Source organism: Aristolochia californica, unplaced genomic scaffold (genome assembly GCF_029961685.1).
Source record: "Aristolochia californica isolate CCGP_79_NKW_82.1479 unplaced genomic scaffold, dmAriCali1.0.hap1 SCAF_4, whole genome shotgun sequence".
Taxonomy (NCBI): Eukaryota; Viridiplantae; Streptophyta; class Magnoliopsida; order Piperales; family Aristolochiaceae; genus Aristolochia; species Aristolochia californica.
The window spans coordinates 47,482,939-47,500,303 of record NW_027182103.1 but is presented as its reverse complement, the minus strand read 5'-3'; the positions used below and the strand labels follow the sequence as shown (position 1 = coordinate 47,500,303).

The window sequence follows — 17,365 nt, the reverse complement described above, 5'->3', positions numbered from 1 at the left end:
TGGAGACGTAGGTTCAGGAGAAGTAGGTGGTAGGGGGGTTGAAGAAGTAGCTACACTGGAGTGGTAGTTGATGGAATTTGGAGAGAAAAAAAAAAAAAAAAAATTATAATCATCAAAATTTTAAAAAAGACTAATTCCAGTGCTTATCTGCCATAGTTTGTTATGAACATTTCTCATTCCTTCACCGCTTGGCCTCTCCTGTTCATAAATCAGATTGGAGGGTATGTGGGCACATGGGTATGTAAGAGGCTCTGGACGACTCCTAATCTGAGAAAAGCCCCAATGATCTTTACCTAGCAGGCCATTTCCGGCTACAAATCGAAGAGCTACAGCGCAATGCTCAACCATTTGACTTAAATGGTTTACTCATGCTCGATGAAGGGAAGAGAAGAAGAAAAAAAAAAAACCAATCGCTCGCAGTGAATAATTCTTTGAGTCAGTTCCCAGTATATGATGGTATTATAATCGTCTCCTCCCATGAGATCCACGCGAATGATATTATCCTGTTAACTTTGAAGGAATATGCAGAGATGCATTACGGACAGTGAGAATTTGATACCTTACTCTACCAGTGAAAAAGTTGGAAGTTTAAACGAATGGACCATTTCACCTGTCAAATGGTGAAGAACCAATGCTTGCCGCAATCCCACGGCAGTTTCTCCAGTGCTCTTCATGAGTGGAAGGCACCGACGCCATTGTTAACCTAACCTTGTAGTGTTTTTTCTTTTCCTCCTAAATTAATCTACAAATGACAATGGTTTACAATTACTTTGAACAGTACCTTCTTATATGTTTGAGATGGTACGCTAATATGTATTATAAGAATTTAATATCATGGTTGTCAAAGGAAAACATCTTGATACAGTCAGAGACATTCTTGGTCATCAATTCTTGATTCAAAGTTCAAACCATCAATCAACAATGACGTCTGATTTCTTCCCATACTCCAGGTAACCCACCGGACACAGAACAACAGCAGCTCTCTCGTACCGTGTCTTCAATTTAAGTTTCCGACTGATCAACATCAGATCGATTCGTCGGATACCCATGTCCGAAGGCCGATCATGCTGTCAAGATCAATGTCCATTTTGGCTTATGTCGCTCGGTACAAATGTCTTCCCGAATTCTCAGGCACCAGATGGGTAATTTGGTCAACTAGAAAGGAACTGAAGGCTTTGGGTCATGGTCGTGCTTTTCCTAACTTTGGTTTTCTCGATTCCCATGCGTGGGATAGCTGCAATCCGCTCCTCGGGATAAGGTAGTCTTCTTTATTGGTATGAGATGACCAGAGACAAGAAACAAAGAAGAGAGAAAGAGAAGGAAAAAAACGAAAGTCCATCCCTACTGACCCAAAAGTACTCGCCTTCCTCTCTCTTTCTCTCACCTCTCATTATTTTACTCCTAATCTAGTAGACCTACTTTTTTTTTTATCTCTGTATTTTTTTTATATATAAAAAGCACTCTCCTCTAGCAGAGGTGTGGTTCTGGTTCAGTCGTTTCTCAGTTCTTTTCACTTGTCAGGTCTCTAATGGAGGTGAGTCAGAAATCCCGTAAAAAAATCCTCTTGGTCTTTCTAGTGTTGTCTTCTTTTCTGTGTGGAGAGCTAAGTGATTTAAGTTTCTGATCGTGGGTTCATTTCCGCTTTGTTGCAGGACTACCGGAGGTGTCACGTTCCAGCGTTCGGAAATTGGGATTACAACGATAATCTCCCCATTACCCAGTATTTCGAGTCGGCGAGGCAGGCTGGATTGGTTCGTTATAACGATTATGGTGTCGTAGATCAGGATCTGTATGGGGAGAATTTAAAAACTTCTGGGCCGACGACTGTTTCTCAGCCCAAGGTATTCCTGAGCTTCTTTTGTCAGTTGCTTCTCGTTTTCTCAACCGAAATTCATTTAGCAGCAGAAGCAGAGCTCATGTTTGCATTTCACGTTTATTGCTGTGTTTCTCGTTTTGTTTTCGTGTGTGGACTTTGGCCCGTTTTTCAGATTTTTCGTTCAATCGAGTTCTTCTTTAGTTTTGCCCTTCTGTTTCCGAGGCAAACCAGTTCTACTTTACCGAAACCACATGTCTTTGCATTACGGATGAACTAACAGTAGCTAATGACGTTTTGCGATTTCTCTACGCTCTGTCCAATCATATTTTTCAAACTTCGCGTCCTTGGATATCTGGAACTCACTGTTTCCGGGCTTTTCAGCAGATGAAAGGAAGCTCGAAGCGGTACCAGTACGTGAAAGAGGCAAAGAAGGTGGGCAAGGTTTGTGACGTGACCGACCTGCCAAGAAATCCCAGAGCTCCCAAAGCTGTAGACGAGGACCTGTACAAAATTCCAACTGAGCTCTTGCGTGAGCGCCCAAGGAAGGTATGCACCCCTGCGCGCCTCTGTTTCTTCTCTCTCTCTCCCTTCACTAACCAGGTCTCTCAGTGGGTCCACCTCCATCTCCATCTACGGCCCCAACACAATCCCCTTTCTTTGTCCTGTAACAAGTAATTACTGGCAGTTACTTTACTGTGTTCTGATATTTGCAGTCATGCATTCATGTGAGCCTTTGAATGAGAGTATAATATGCCAGTGCATGTGATTTTTGCAGAACAAATTTATGGGATTCTTGTCCAGATGCCTGGTTCCAGATTGCAATGCGTGAACAAGGGTGCCGCTGCTCCAAAATCCTTTCGGAGAATTCCGGTCCGTTTAGTGTTTCCGACTGCTTTCTAATGGATAAAAAGAGAAGGTTGAGCGAGATCTGTGTAAATATGTGCTTTATTATAAAGGGAATACATGTTTTCTCCTTTGCTTGTCTTTTTTTTTCAGCTCGCTTTGAAGGGCTGCTTTTTGGTTTGAAATTTGAGCGTAATGAAAGTTTTTGAGAATGTTTGATGAAACTCCTTAACTACCTCTAGAGAATGTTTTGATGAAATTTCTGAACGACACTGTGTGAACTTTCGTATTTGAGAGAATTTAATAGAAAGAAAATATGGGTGCTTCCTCAGTTTTTGATTTTAAACATTAAATGGGTCAGCAGCTCTCTGCACCACGATTTTGGCGACAACTCAGAATGGTTTTGTCATCTTTTGATTTAAGTCCACAGCTGAATTTGGTTTCATTAAACCAAAGCGCAGAGAACGAGGGGGGAAAGGGGAAGAGCGTTTGGTTGGGGGTTCCAAGAGTGCATAGAAAAGCTGGTTTTGTATGATGCGGGTATGAAAGCAACCTTTCTGAAAGTTTTGATTATGAAAATTTAATGGCGGTCTTGACTTTAAGAAGCAGAGTGTTGCATTTTTATTCATTAGTGCCCATGATCGTCGGTTGCTTGGCGTGGCTAGATGATAAACGCAACAGATAGATATTCCCGTTAAAAAAAAAAAAAATCAGTAATTTATCAGGTGTAAGGCTGCCAATGGCGTACCACGCCGTGAAAAAGCCTGGTTCGGGCGTGGTGGAGTCGACTTCTCCAAACTCTCTGTTCCACCGAAAGCGTTTCTGAGCGACTGTGAGTTTGAATTTTGATTCAGTTTCTGCAAATCCCGTGTTCTCCTCTCATGTCGAGGAACACCTGCTTCACTGTCACCAGAAAGGAGTCAAGGGGTTAGGTGAACTGAAGATTACCCTCTAGTCTCCTCATCGAGAAAGAGTTTTCATCCCAATGTGGAATCGCATTTGTAGCTCTGTCATAATTGCTCTCAAACACCTCTTTTCACTGTTTTAGCCATGACAGAGGTTGCTGCTTTGAGGTTAAAAGAACAGGGAAATTGTACGATTCCATGGTCCACGGTTAGATTCTGAAAACAACATATTGGATTACTGCTGGGAGAGTATAGATTCCGTTTCTGTAAAAGCGACTCGTCATAGTCATAGGCAATCGGTGTGGTATTCAATCGAAACATAATCCTTTTCCATTAAAGTGCATTTTCTTATAAAAATCTCACCTCTGAGGCTCACCCATTAAAATTGATCAGTAAATACTGAAACTGCAAACACCAATCAGAGGTCTGAACGTCTGGATTTCTTTTTCTGAATCAAATACAAAGCTAAGAGCGTAAAAGTGAGATTCACTGTTGGTACAAGGTATGAAAATTGGTGAAAGAGGTGGAGAAAACTTTTTGGTGTTTATCGTCCAGTTCTTTTCGTGATCACTCCCATGTGAACTGGTGGGCCAGTAGAATTATCCCACTTCATGTCGTTAGCGATATGTGGGGGCCGTGGAATATTTCCGACAGACGACGTTTGAATTTGCTTTGTGGAGACGAAAAACACACGCATGGCTTGGCGGATTAGAAGCAGAGATGAAGGTGGATGATTCTGTACTGTGAAAGAAGAATTGGAGATGCCGGGCGGGTTGAGTTTTTGATCACTGATCAGGTCTCTTTTCGTAAAGGGTAATGATTAGAGCTTCTCTTTTGCTTTTGGGCTTTGGAGGGTGTTTGTCGACAGCACAAGTAAAGTCTTTCTCTTTCCCACTGAAAGTCGGAAATGAATCCGGATTACCCATTAGGATTAAATATGTAGTAAACGTTAGAACTCATTAGATTGAAAGCTTTCCATGTTTTTTAATCTAAACTGTAACTATCTAGTTGGAGATGAAGATAGTTGAAAGGTAGGATCTGGCCGCATAGATTTCTGGGCAATCTCATTCGTAATTTAATCCATGGAAACAATCGTTTTGCTACTCATGGGAGAACGATATACTGTAACAAATTGCTTTCGCAGAGATTCGACTCCACTTAGATGTTATTAAGATATCTGAAGAACTGGCAACAGTTGGGACAATACCAGTCTGTAGTCGTTCCTCGCACTTCTGTGCGAGTGATGCAGAACCGGAGGAAAGGGAGATTAACAAAAAGAAACAAGAACACGAATGCCTCTTTCAACAAGGATGTGGTCCCAGTTTTTGAAGGAATCCCCGACAAGGGAAAAGAGAGAAAATTTCAAAGAAAAGAGGCTTCTATTGGGAGGAAACCGATCCATAAAAGTAGGCAAAGGGCACCGTGACCCATGAGCCGAAGAAAGGCCCATCCTTACGTTTTATAGTAGCTGGATCTCCTTAATTTTGGGGCTGAATTTTGACATATGTACACATATTTTGAATCCAATTGATTATATTTGGAGAAGCAAATATCAATTCGAATGCTTTTACTTTGAGATTATTGGGTTGTTCAGATCACTCATTTTTTGAGGTTTCTAAACTCCAATTTGAAATCAATAGGAAACACTTGGTCAGCCTAGGAAAAGCCTAGGAAGTCAACTTACATCCCGATTGAGCCTTACCCTTAGTGTCCTTGCAATGTTATACAAAGATGTCGATGACATTCTAGAGATTCTTCCCTTGTCATGAAATCTTCGCTAAAGTTATAAGGATAAATATAATGTTTCAGGAAATTGGGATTGGAATCCTAATGAGTCAGTCTGTAAGTCTTCTTGAATAACTAGAATGGTCGATCTGTCATATTGAAGTATAATTATAGACCAATTAGTTAATTTTTAAGTAATAATAATGGATAAAATATTTAAAATTTGGATTAAAAGTCTCGTAATAAACTCGAGTGAATTGTAACTAAGGGAGAGAAAAATAATTATACCGATTTTGGGCCTCACTTGGTTATCCAGAGGAGGATTATATGGATCATGTCAAGATATTGACAAGATGATGTGAACTTCACTTGGGCCAAATGGGGAATTAAGAGGAGGATTATATGGACCTTGTCAAGATACTGACAAGATGATGTGAACTTCACTTAGGCCAAATGAGGAATCAAGACCTCTTTGATTGAGAGTTGTGGACTGGCCACTATTATGTTTATGGGCTTATTGAATCCAACTTTGGGAAAAAAGTTATACCTCCTCTACAAGGAGGAATAAGAACCTTATTGGGAAAACCAATAAGGGTACGTGTGTTATCTGAATGTCAAAGATCTCTTAGTCTGGTGTAAAGGTCTCTTCAGGCTTTTAACAGTACTCTTAAGAGTCCCAAGCAGAGGAACTCTCGAAAAGAATTAGAAAGCTGCAAATAGAGGATCATGATATGAAAAGTTAATAATCTTCTGCCGCACCATGAAGCAAAACCAGTGAAAACAACGCCTCCCCACAAGAATCCGCCAACATAATGATCATTAACAGGAGCTGTCTACTCTCCATAAATGGAGAGTGCCCAAAGAGCTCGCCGCCCATCCAAAAAAGATGCGCGATCTCCATATGGGTGGGGGATACCTGGACACTATGAAGAAGATCTCTGTGAGGTGCTGCCCCAAAGAAAGGGTCAAATGCAGGGAGGGGGTGGCCATGATAGACACTTGCGAGGGAACAGCACTGGCACTTCAGTAGAAGATCTTGCATGTAGCAAAAGCCACCTCGTTACAATACGCTATATTAACAAAGCAGCTGGCCTTCAATGCTTGCTTCTGATAACGAAGCCACTTTCGGAAAAGCCTACAAGAAATAACAGCCACCCAAGGCACCATAATTCACTTCGCTGTTAAAGAAAGTCACGTCGAGTTTTTCCACTGACGATCCGACAAGGGTGGGAGAATGATAAAGAGAATCGTTTGTTTCTCAGGAAAAGTAAGTGTTGCTGCCATGATCCTGTTCTTACAACGACATCAAACAAGAAAACACAAGAGTAGTTTCAAAGATTTACTGATATAACACAGGCACGGCAATATTTCCAACTGGGATCCAGTTGAAGCATTTCCACAATCAGCAGACGAGTACAATAATGCAGCCCAGAGACCAGACTACCGCTCTCAGCAGCATCGACGCCAACACACGGGTGATCATCTTGCACGGGCCCCATCGTAAGAAGTTTCCGAGAAGAAAGAACGCAAAAATGGGGGACCTACCTGTTGGAATCCCGCATCTCTTCGATGCAGCACTGGGAAAAGGAATAAAAGGAATTCCAAAGCACCCCCGATACAATCCCGATACTCTGAGAGGGCTTTCTTTATCGATCAAAGATAATAATACAGTGACGATAGTCGATCGGCCTGCTTTCTCCTCTTTTTTACCTTCTCTTTTATGACTAATTTAGAAAAGCTGACCAGTGGCCACCGATTCAAATTTTACACCCTAGCACGGCAGAAAGTAACGGCGTTTCATCGCGCTCGCTCGTTCTTTTTCCGTCATCATGGATCTGCCGACCCGACGTGGCAAAATGGCCGCCCCACGTGCCCCTAGGCTGACATGGCGTCCGAACCTGATGGATGGGACCCGCCACGAGATACCGTCGGCTCGAAAACCGGTGAGGGACCGCGACAACTTCACATGAATGAGTTTTTTCTCCACGTCAGTGCCAGCTACTCCTTTTCCTCCTACGTGGGACCCGGATCAGCACCGCCCCATAGACTAACTTTCCAGCCTAAAAGAAGATACGGTCCCACAAACTCTACGAATCAAATGAGATGCTGCCACGTGGATATATTCGCTCCGGGAGTCGTAAAAGCAGTGACAGGTGAATTATGGGAGGAGAGAGGGGGGAAGCATAAACAAACCGTCGACGGACCTTGCCGCTGCTGCCGCTGCTCTCTTTTACCGATTAATTATTCCTTTTTCTTATTATTATACTCGTGATTTGATTGGCCGTCCAGTCTCACTCTCAAAGCTTGTTAGTATAAATAGCCGTGAAGAGGGCTTACACCTTCATTGGATTTGATTCATTTTTTCTCTCGCATCACCCTGCCGTCTCTCTCTCTCCCTCTCTGTTTCATACTTCTGCTTATTCTTTGCTTCCGATCTTTCATAGCTCAATGGCTTCCGCCGAGGTGAGCCGACATTAGAGCTGCTTTTCATGGTTTCTGATTCTCTCTTTGTTTTGTTCATACTATGTTTCTTTTTCTTTTTCTTTTTCTCTTTTTCGATCCTGCTGTGTGTACGTTCACGGTGAGTGTCGATAACCGGAAGGATAGGAATTGGAATCAAGCAGATCAGTCACCGAGAGAGTGAATAATCTTTTTTCAATCGGGAGTTTTCAATCTTTTGTGTTGATAAACTTATAATGAGATTACTGTGCTGATCGATGTAGGATCACGATCTATACTAGAATATGATGGTATATGTTGTAAGAATTTCTGAACTGATCTTCAATGAATCATCGGTTTAATGCAATGGTCTATTAGTTGACACTCATTCATTTGATTAATGATTTAATTGTCAAATTATGTTAATTTCTTACCCTTCTGATTCAGTGTCATTGATCAGAAGTTTTCTATTTATGTTTATTAGGTTGAGATTAATTTGCTAGTGTAGATTCCTATAGGTGTTAGTCCATTTCAATTGCTTGATAAGGTGATAGGACTAATTCACACTAAAAATGGTTCCATTTTACCTTTTGATTATGATTGGAAGGAGATACTCTTAGTGCTTCTTTGAGAAATGAGAATTTCATGAGGCATTGGATTCTCTGAGGATTCATTTAAGTTCTTATTTAAATGAGTCCAGCACAGAGTTCGGAATTAAATTAGTTTTTTTTTTATATGATTTCAAATAAATTTTACACAAGTAGAGCCATTTTCTGTTTGATAACTCATGATGAGGGCTTTCTACAGGTCGTAGCAGCTCGAGCTCCAGAGGTGACAATCGCTGCCGAAGAAGAAATCAAGCAGGAAGCCTCTCCTGCCGCCGAGCCGGAAGCCACACCAGGAGCTGTCGAAGAAATTGTTTCCTCAGCATCTGAAGAAGCAGAGCCCGTCAAAGAAGTCACCAAGGAAGATGTACCAAAAACCAAGGAAACAGAAGAAGAAAAACCTGCCGAGGTAGTGGAGTCCGAGACCAAGGACGTCGAAGTGAAAGCTGCTCCTGAGGTGAAAGAAGAAGAGAAGCCGTGCGAAGTTGAACCAGTGCCAGAAGCCCAGGCAGAAGAACCGAAGCCTTCTTGTGAAGAAACTGTAGAGACCGCTCCAACCGCGGAGGAACCAAAAGTCGAAGAGCAAGAAGTAAAAACTGAAGAAGAGAAGGCTGAAGAAGTGAAGACCGAGGCTTCGGAGTAGAGTTTGCTAATGGACTGTGGGTTCTTTTAGCTTCTATGGAAATAATCAGATCAGTTTAAGCAGAGAACCGGAGGGTTTTGCTTTGTGGCTTGCGAGAGAGATTAGAGATCCATTGTGGGTGTGAATTTGACTGTGTTGTAAGACGGCAGAGGTTTCGTTGGATGTGTTTTGTTCTAATATAATATGGTATTGATTTAAAGTAGACGTTCGTGTCTGCAAGGCGGACACAGCATCTCTCTAGTCGAGTTATGAACTGCTGTCAGTGGAGGAACAAGCACATTCAAGACCCATTTATATTTGTGCGATTTGGTGAAAAACAATTCTCACTAATAAAAAACCATTAAATCCACCCATTTAAGTTCTAACCATTTCCTACTTTCTGTTCGTCGTTTTTAAAAAAAATGACTTAATTGATATGGAGACGGAGGGCAGGAAGAACTGAAACAGAAGCGAATCGAAGAAGAATTTTCTGCTCGGTGGCTCTGGTTAAAACAGACCTTAAAAGTTGAATTGGCTCAACATGAGCTACCGCTTCTTGATAATACTTTCTTGGGTTCTCCTAAAATTTGAAACCTAAAGTTAAGGTGTCATCTACCCAATCACCCTCCTAAGACCCATCCCTCTTGAATGTAAATGGGGCAGACCCATTCACACTTAACCAGAGTTGAGGTACATGGTTTTGAGTACAACGTTTAGGGAATGGAATTCTTGAAATTCTCTCTTAATTCCTCCCGTTGTTCCCTCTCTTACTGACCTGATTGAACAGAGTGATGCTTCTAGCCGTACCTAGTAATTAGAAAATAAACAAAAGAATTTGATCGAGTTTTACTGCATTAATATGGTTTAATTGTGACTCGTGATCTAAACTTTCACCAATCGAGATATGTTGTAGTAGGCAGTTCAATTAGATCGTAATAATGCCGTTAATATTTCACTTAGTTCTGTTGAGCTCCCTCGTAGTTACAGAATTTATGGAGACTTGGCAAGAATTTTTTTTTTTCAGTCAATTGAAGGTTCTGGCAATGGAGACAAAAAGCAAGACGAATGTGATCTTCTGATCATTGTAACCTCCAATTTTATTGTGTATCCGAATTCATAGGGTATATACGCTTTGCCAGTTTCTCTCTAGTTGTTGCTAATATCATCGTCAACTTGGTGAAGGATTTCGACGAGCTTCTCACGACTAAGCGGCTTCACGTAGAACTCATCGATCCCCGCAGTCAGGAACTCTGATCTATCACTGTCCCGGCAATTCCCGCTCACCCCAACGATCCTTGTGCAAACGCCCATTGACCTCAGGATTCTTGTGGCCTGACGGACACAGATAAGTAAGAAAGATGAGTTAGAAAGCCGCAAATGGAAGTGAAGTAAAATACAGAGAATTTCTTATATCATCTTAGGATTTGTTGTTTTGGAAATTATTGGAACAACTCGAGATTTCAGGCCTTTCTATAGTGTCTGAAAGACTGAAACTACTACATCTTGTTCTATTGGAGATGCTAAAATGAGAGGCTCTCTCTCTTCTGACCGGTAACAAAAATAAGAGTTCGTTAAAGGTTCACCTGAGGGCCGTCCATGACAGGCATTTCCATGTCGATGAAGATAAGGTCGAAGTGAAAGCCAGCAGTGTGAAGGTCGACTGCCTCCTTCCCGTTCACTACTTCTTGGGTTCTGACCCCAGCCCAAGAGAGCATCCTCATTAGAACCTTGCGATTCACCCTATTGTCTTCCACAACAAGCACATTCACATCGTTATTGAGGTTCACAGGCAGCTTTGAATCTCCATCGTTACCATTTCCAGCTGATTTGGGCCCGCTGAAGGTGGTGGTCACCACCTTTTTCTGCTTTTTAGAGCTGGAAGAACCAAAACTCCAAGGCATTTTTAGATGAATCAACCTCCTGTATGTGAAAAACTATAGTGAGGGTTATACCTTCAGACAACCAAAAAAATCTCAAAATGGCAATCTAAAAGTTGGGTCCAGCTAAATCCTAAAATGGTTAGTCAAAGTTCGAAGATATTCTGTTAAGAAATAAGAAATAGTATTTTATTAATCCTATATCATATGTGGCTATTTTAAAATTCCCTAAGTGTAAGTTTCATGGCTTCAACACACAGATAGATACAAAAGGAGTAGTGCAAATCATGCTAAATCTCAGAGTAGTGCAAGACTAATCTTACATTATATCATTACTAAAAGAACAAATTCTGAACAAGAATTAAGGGTTTAGATTTGTTGCTCCAAAAGGAGCAGCAACAGTGAATCCCATTTCAATCACAAGAAAATGTGAATGGATCATCATGTGGTGGACAAGAGCACTGATCTGGCTTTCTATTCTGTGGAGTAAATCCCCTGGGAGATACAAAACGAAACTAGTGGCGAAGGTAGAAAGTTTTGGAAAACAGACTTCTGTGGACAAAAATGCGAGAAGGGAATCTCTTGTAGATGTATATAATAGGCGCAAAACAAAACCAAAGGTGAAACTAGAAAGTATTGAAAAACCGGCTTCCGTGAACAAAAATGCAAGTGGGATCTGCTGAGAATTTGTCTGCAAGAGCCTATCAGAAGGCTTTTTTGTTGAATAATAATTAAAATTTAAGCTAAGAGGATTCCGTTCATGAGGCAGGAAAAAAATGCATGCATTTCTATTGGGTTCTTGGCATATGTATCGACAAAAAATTCTGTTTCTAAAAGTAAGGTGAACGATGGTGGAAGAAGAAAGCTGGTTGCTGTGTAAAACTCTTAAATACCTCTAAACTCTTAGGCCAGATACAACAAAAAGGTACAAGAAAAGTGAAACTTAGCAGGTAGAAGATACAGTGTTTCATAAAAAAAGCAGCAGGATAGAGAAATAATGAAGCACTTAAACAAATTACAAAGCTTTCATCACCTACATTACTTCCTACAGGTTACAGAACGAAAAAAACACATCTAAAGAAGGCAAAACCTTTTCAATCCTCTGGGAGGCAAACACACCTGTGAATGAGTCTGGGTAGAGGATAGCCCCTCAATGCCTCTGATGATGCTCAAGCTAATCTCCTCATACGCTCATATATAAGCATCACTCGGAAGAGCACGCAGTGAGAAGCAGCATTAAAAGAGGAGCACGACGAAATCTGAAGAGTCACACGGCATCATCTGTGATCAATGAGATGGGATTTTTATACATGAAAAAAGAGATTGAAAAGACACTTCAAAGAAAGAAAGAACCCTGAAAGTTCTTCTTCATAGACATTCCATGCATGTCTGAAACATTTATATTTTTTTGTATTTTCATAACAAAAGTAAGTGCAATTTTGAGTCCAGTGAGAAGACTGCCTGAATACCATTTATTTCTTGCGACATTTAAAGGTAAAAATGGTGTCCGGATCCGTTTCGAACAATGCAGCATCCGAAAGATGGGCAGGCAGTGTGATTTTCATACCGGATTCCAATGCGATGAAATAAGGTACTAGATCTAATTCGATGGCAACGAGTCGCAAAACCTGATCCGACTCACTCCTTAACCCGTTTCCCCATCTCTGTTCTGTCCCATGGGTTGACAAGAAGATCAAATCACTGTTTGAGAAGTTATTTTCAAATTAATAAATTTAACATTCTCCTCTATAACAAGTGAGGACTATCTTTAACAAAAAACCATCTGTTCAATGGCACCCATATGCATTCCCTTCTATTCACACGTGCTACTGAAACAAATTTCAGTCCGCAACCCATCTGTTTGGTTCAGATAATGTTTCGTAAAAGAAAATTCTGTGTGAGAAATGAGGTTCAGGAAAGCTCATGCTTCCCCCCTCCCCCCGTCTTTACTCTCGCTTCATTGTATATTAGATTTCATGATGACATAACCCACCAGTAATTGTATATTAGTCGTTTCATTGTCTTCCTTTTTCTTTCGTCTGGTTTCATTATCTGGGCATCTTGCAAGAATTCGCTCTTTTCAGCTATTTCTATCTCTCAAAAGATCAGCTGAAACCGTACGTGCTTCGAAGTGGTAAAAGACCAACTCATAACGACTTTCTTGGCAGTTTCGTTCCTCTCTCTTCGAAGTAGCTTTTTACCCGTCGAACAGTTAATTTGCAGAGCTCTTCCTCTGTCGTGCGATGAAGGAGAGGAGACAGCGAATCCATGGTGGATCACGACCACCCTTTCTCTCTGATTGATTTCATCACACATGAGAGGATCAGTGTGTAACTGGTTCAACTTACAGGTGTTAAACCTCCTTTCCTTTCATTTAATTTCAGTAGTCGATCTAAAACTAGATTATCAAGGTATCTTCTGCAAATGGGGGACAAAGTTAAACATTATTAAAACCTATCTTTTGCCATTTTCTCATCAAACAGTTTCATTCCCCCACCTTGGAACAAAAGAGACACCATGGAGATTTTATAAGAATAGCTAAGAATCAACTGAACCTTATCTCTAAGAACCAATATAGACTTTTTTAATCAATCGGGGTTTATTTGGTCAAACATACATTGATTCTTTTATAAGCTTCTCAACTTCAGTTTTTCTACTATTTGTTCACTACGGGATCTAAGGCCACAGCAATTCATTCAATTTAAGAGGCAATATGATCAAAATACAATCTTACCCGCATCTTTGCTGTTCAATGAAACAGATAATTTTCTGGGATTATGTGTTTCTGGGCGACCAAATTAGATTCATAGAACAAGGGAATGTTGTGAAGTTTTGATGCCCGATCGGTTCTGGAAACGGCATCAAATGACCTCATCCTCGCGTAAGAGCTCACGATACTGTTGAAATAAGCAGATTGTGCGAGATTCCATTGGATTGTTTAAAGACAGAAAGGTAAGGCCGCCCCCATTTCATTCAAGACACTCCTACCGTTTAAGTGGATATAATCATAATCTTCGTATCGAATCTAGACAAGCGCCTTCAATTATTTACTATATTTTAAATTTGGAGGAAGAGTTCATTGCTGCTCTCACGTTCTTAAGCCACCATTGAATAATTAAAACTGCATCGCCGTCCATCCATTCGTCCCTTGCAATGTAGTCTCACAGTGAGCCAAATAGTCTGTAGCCATTAATGAGAAGGATTCACGCGTTTTGGAAATCTACACGGGCCTACAGGAAGACGTAGAGCTCGTTGACAGAGATAGCTTTTTTTCGTCGTTCTTATACTTCAGTTTTTTAAAAGATGGATGGCTTAGAAATTTCAGTCCAGTAGTTAAGTAAACTCTGGAGGGCCTCTAATGGTGGCCTTAGGAACATAAAATGATAACGAGAGCTCTCAGTTCAGGATCTGACTTTTAGACACGGTGAGAACTCTTTTATTCTTTTTACTCATTCGAAGCTTTTTTAGATTGTCAATGTCTAGGGTTATATTTTTACAGTCTAAATTCAAGTTTAAATAGCCTCTAGAACTGACTAATCCCTTGCAGTCTCTTGTGTTCGAATTCTTAAACTGAAAGCATCCCTTGTTCTTCTATCGTTGTCTGAGGAAGAAAATAACCCCTGCTTTCACAAAGTCCCGTCAATCACAGGGTACGTGGAACCTGGGTAACCACACGGTGTAAAAACAATATCGCTCTCACGATTATATTAGATCAAATTCTGAACTCCAAAGAGTTTCATAAGCTCCTCTGCAAACCCTAATTTGAAAGAGTACAAGAGAAGAGATTCGAATCCTCCCACCAGTATGATCGACCCGTGGAAACACGTCAACCCAGATGGTGTTCATGCAAATTGCAGACACAGCCAACTAGCCCATCTCTAAAAACCTTAAAAGACAAAAGCAAGTATGGAGCTAAAATCCTAAAAAAGGAAACAAGAGAGAAACCCACAAGCTGTAAAGAAAGGCCTTCTGGTGGAAAACAAACAGACATCAAATCAGAAGAGGATTTAGACGCTTTCCGCGTTGGTGTTGTTACTGTTGTTGCTGGTGATGCCATTGTACTTCTTGGAAGAGCCTTTGCAAAGCTTAACCGGGTATTTGATGGCGTTAAGCTCCACCTTTCTGAGAGCAGCTTTGCCTAGATCAATCCCGCAAATATCAGACATCCGGACGAGGTACAGCAAGACATCCGATAGCTCCTCGCCCAGGTGTTCTTTTTCTTCCTCCTTCCAATCTGGTAACCCCTTTGGAACCTCTCCTTTCCATTGAAAGATTTCTGAAAGCTCCCCGACCTCTCCCACCTATGATCATCCAAAGAAAAAAAGAAAGCTTCATATTTTTTTCTGCTTCTCAAGCCGCAGTTTCGACTTATTTACATGAATCGCAGAAAGGGTGAGTTGGGATGAATGAAACCGCCCATACTTTCTGGGACTTTCCGTTTTTGTTCCTTGGCTCTCGTCGCAGAGGAAAGATTAAAAAAAAAAAAAAAAAGATGCTAGAGAGTGAATTTGCAGAAACTTGCCCCCTCGGAATCAAACAAAAATCACAAAATAATAAAGGACAAAACAAGAGTGGGTGAAGAAAAGCCAAAATGAAGAGAAAGGCCAAAATTTGCAGAAAAATTCAACGTGACAGAAAGATATTAGACATGCATATCAGAAAAGAGAAGTAATTATAGAAATAAGAAGCGGATGTTTCTTTAAAATGCTATCAAATAGCAGATGAGAGTAGTCGACACAGAAACGATGAAGAAGGAAGAAATTCCGTTATGGGCTTTAAAAAGAAAAGAAGAAAAAGAAGAAGAAGAAGAGGTCACTTACAAGAGCCAAAAGTAGATTTCTAGGGCTGTGAAACTGATCCCAATCTCTTTCCCTTGCAAACTCCGCCATCTTCTTCTTCAGGTCTTCCAACGTAACGCTCTCCGCAGCAGCAGAGTCCCCCATCATCTCCACCCTTACGCGGCTCCTTCTCTCTCTCCCTCCCTCTTTATTTCTCTCTTTTTTCAAGAGAACAGAAGGAAGACTGAGAGTCAAGAGGCACTCAACGAAGAGAAAGGCGGTCTCTGTTTGGTTTATAGAACGACTCGCCTTCCCCCTCCTTCCTTCTCGGGAAGAAAACAAGCTAAGAAAATGTCGATGTTCTCTTAGGACCGGGAACCGGCTACTGCCCGATTAACCGACCCGATTATGGATCCGATAAGCATAAACGGGTGCTGGTTAGTGAGCAGAAGAATAACAGGGTTTAGCACGGGTGGGGCCCAGGGCGGCGCCCACGGGGAAAGACGAAAATGATGACGCGGTACGAACTTTCGGGCTTTTCTGGGAAAAGCTACAAAATTGACAGACGCAAAAGCCTCCACGACGCTCCGAAACTCGCTGGCCCACCTCGGGAGTTCGGAGGAAGAAATTTGGGTCGTTCAGGAAAACGAGAGAGAGAGAGAGAGAAAACGAGCTTTCAGTTTTCCAAGAACACATTTTTTTTACGCTGACGTGTGTGCTTTCAATGAATAGGTAAAGAGTAATACCGGCGGCCATGAGCTATGAACTGGGCCCACTTGTCGGCAAACCCAAGGAAAAGAAAAAAAGAAAAAAAGAAAAAAAATAGTAATATTTAAAAATCATTAGAGGCTAACCATGTGGCTATCGCTAAACCAATTGTGTGTGCAAGGTACGATTATGATAGCTTTAATGTCACGCGGTTAGATTTTGGCTAAGTCCGTCTAGCAAAGCAAAATATCTATCCCGTGCGGCCTAGTTCTTCCCAAGAATTAGTCAGTCTCTGTGTACCTCGGATCTTCTTCCTAACCTCCCACACTCAATGTTGCAAGACAAAGGAACAATGGAAAGACCAAAAAGATGGAAGAGAAAAACTCAACTCTATTGAAGGCTAAAACTCTCTATATACTTGGAGAGCAATGAATGCAAATAATGTTTTACAATGGGAGAGGCCCCTCCTATTTATAAGCCTCCTCCCTGGCCTTGAAAGGCTCTAGAAATTCTCAGAATTGTGCCAGTTGTCCTTGGCCTTTAGAAATTTCTAGAGAGGCCCAGAAAACCCGTCAAATCTGGAGATTTCCGCTTCTGGCATTTGGCTGCGTGCACCCCGCCTAGAGTCCCTGCGCGCGGGCGCCTCGCCTGCACTCCTGCGCACGGGCGCAGGGTGCCATGCCTGAAGTCCTGCGCGCGGGCGCCCCGCTTGGAGTCTGGGGCATGCGTAACCCCGCTTCACCTGCTTGGAGTCCTGGTCGCGTGCGACTTGCCCAACCTTGTGCGTTGCGCCAAGGCATGTGCTAGGCTTGCCGGCATCGCACCCCAAACTTGAATGGCTACCATACGCGCTTCCTCTACCGTATGCGCATTGCCTTTCCTTGTGCTGGAGCAGTGTGGTGGGCATGTGGGCATGCCATCTAGACTCGGCTGGTCACCCCTCATCTCATACTCCCACCGCCCTAATGAAGACGTCCTCGTCTGCGTGCCATCACGGTATGCCATCACCGCTAGTTCGAATTGCCATAGTTCAACTGCCTCATGCCA

At 41.8% G+C, this 17,365-nt stretch overlaps 4 protein-coding genes across 5 annotated transcripts; 2 read left to right on the top strand and 2 right to left on the bottom strand.

Moving 5' to 3' along the window:
- Nucleotides 1-1,361: 1,361 nt before the first annotated feature.
- On the top strand, nt 1,362-2,790 carry LOC137963562 (uncharacterized). Of its 2 annotated transcripts, none has more exons than XM_068810690.1 (4): nt 1,362-1,534; nt 1,653-1,841; nt 2,201-2,362; nt 2,592-2,790. In XM_068810690.1, exons 1-4 carry the CDS (start codon nt 1,529-1,531, stop codon nt 2,643-2,645), a joined length of 411 nt encoding a protein of 136 aa, XP_068666791.1. In that variant the 5' UTR covers nt 1,362-1,528; the 3' UTR covers nt 2,646-2,790. The 2 variants fall into 2 exon arrangements, with proteins under 2 accessions (XP_068666791.1, XP_068666789.1); XM_068810688.1 differs by having other exon boundaries at nt 2,198-2,362.
- A 4,839-nt stretch (nt 2,791-7,629) lies between these two features.
- On the top strand, nt 7,630-9,178 carry LOC137963003 (plasma membrane-associated cation-binding protein 2-like). The gene is made up of 2 exons (XM_068810174.1): nt 7,630-7,752; nt 8,536-9,178. Exons 1-2 carry the CDS (start codon nt 7,738-7,740, stop codon nt 8,974-8,976), a joined length of 456 nt encoding a protein of 151 aa, XP_068666275.1. The 5' UTR covers nt 7,630-7,737; the 3' UTR covers nt 8,977-9,178.
- Nucleotides 9,179-10,069: 891 nt separating this feature from the next.
- LOC137961979 (two-component response regulator 24-like) lies at nt 10,070-10,856 on the bottom strand. Its single transcript, XM_068808655.1, has 2 exons — nt 10,539-10,856; nt 10,070-10,287 (listed from the first exon to the last, which is right to left on the bottom strand). Exons 1-2 carry the CDS (start codon nt 10,854-10,856, stop codon nt 10,102-10,104), a joined length of 504 nt encoding a protein of 167 aa, XP_068664756.1. The 3' UTR covers nt 10,070-10,101.
- A 3,653-nt stretch (nt 10,857-14,509) lies between these two features.
- On the bottom strand, nt 14,510-15,891 carry LOC137962993 (uncharacterized). Its single transcript, XM_068810157.1, has 2 exons — nt 15,653-15,891; nt 14,510-15,133 (listed from the first exon to the last, which is right to left on the bottom strand). Exons 1-2 carry the CDS (start codon nt 15,776-15,778, stop codon nt 14,840-14,842), a joined length of 420 nt encoding a protein of 139 aa, XP_068666258.1. The 5' UTR covers nt 15,779-15,891; the 3' UTR covers nt 14,510-14,839.
- Nucleotides 15,892-17,365: the final 1,474 nt, after the last annotated feature.

Coding starts and splice junctions, on each gene's coding strand:
- LOC137963562 (XM_068810688.1), top strand. Junction 1,842..2,197: donor CGACTGTTTCTCAGCCCAAG/GTATTCCTGAGC, acceptor CGGGCTTTTCAG/CAGATGAAAGGAAGCTCGAA. Junction 2,363..2,591: donor TGCGTGAGCGCCCAAGGAAG/GTATGCACCCCT, acceptor TGATTTTTGCAG/AACAAATTTATGGGATTCTT.
- LOC137961979 (XM_068808655.1), bottom strand. CDS start 10,856: ATGCCTTGGAGTTTTGGTTCTTCCAGCTCTAAAAAGCAGAAAAAGGTG. Junction 10,288..10,538: donor CTGTCATGGACGGCCCTCAG/GTGAACCTTTAA, acceptor TGTGTCCGTCAG/GCCACAAGAATCCTGAGGTC.
- LOC137962993 (XM_068810157.1), bottom strand. CDS start 15,778: ATGATGGGGGACTCTGCTGCTGCGGAGAGCGTTACGTTGGAAGACCTG. Junction 15,134..15,652: donor GAAATCTACTTTTGGCTCTT/GTAAGTGACCTC, acceptor GGATGATCATAG/GTGGGAGAGGTCGGGGAGCT.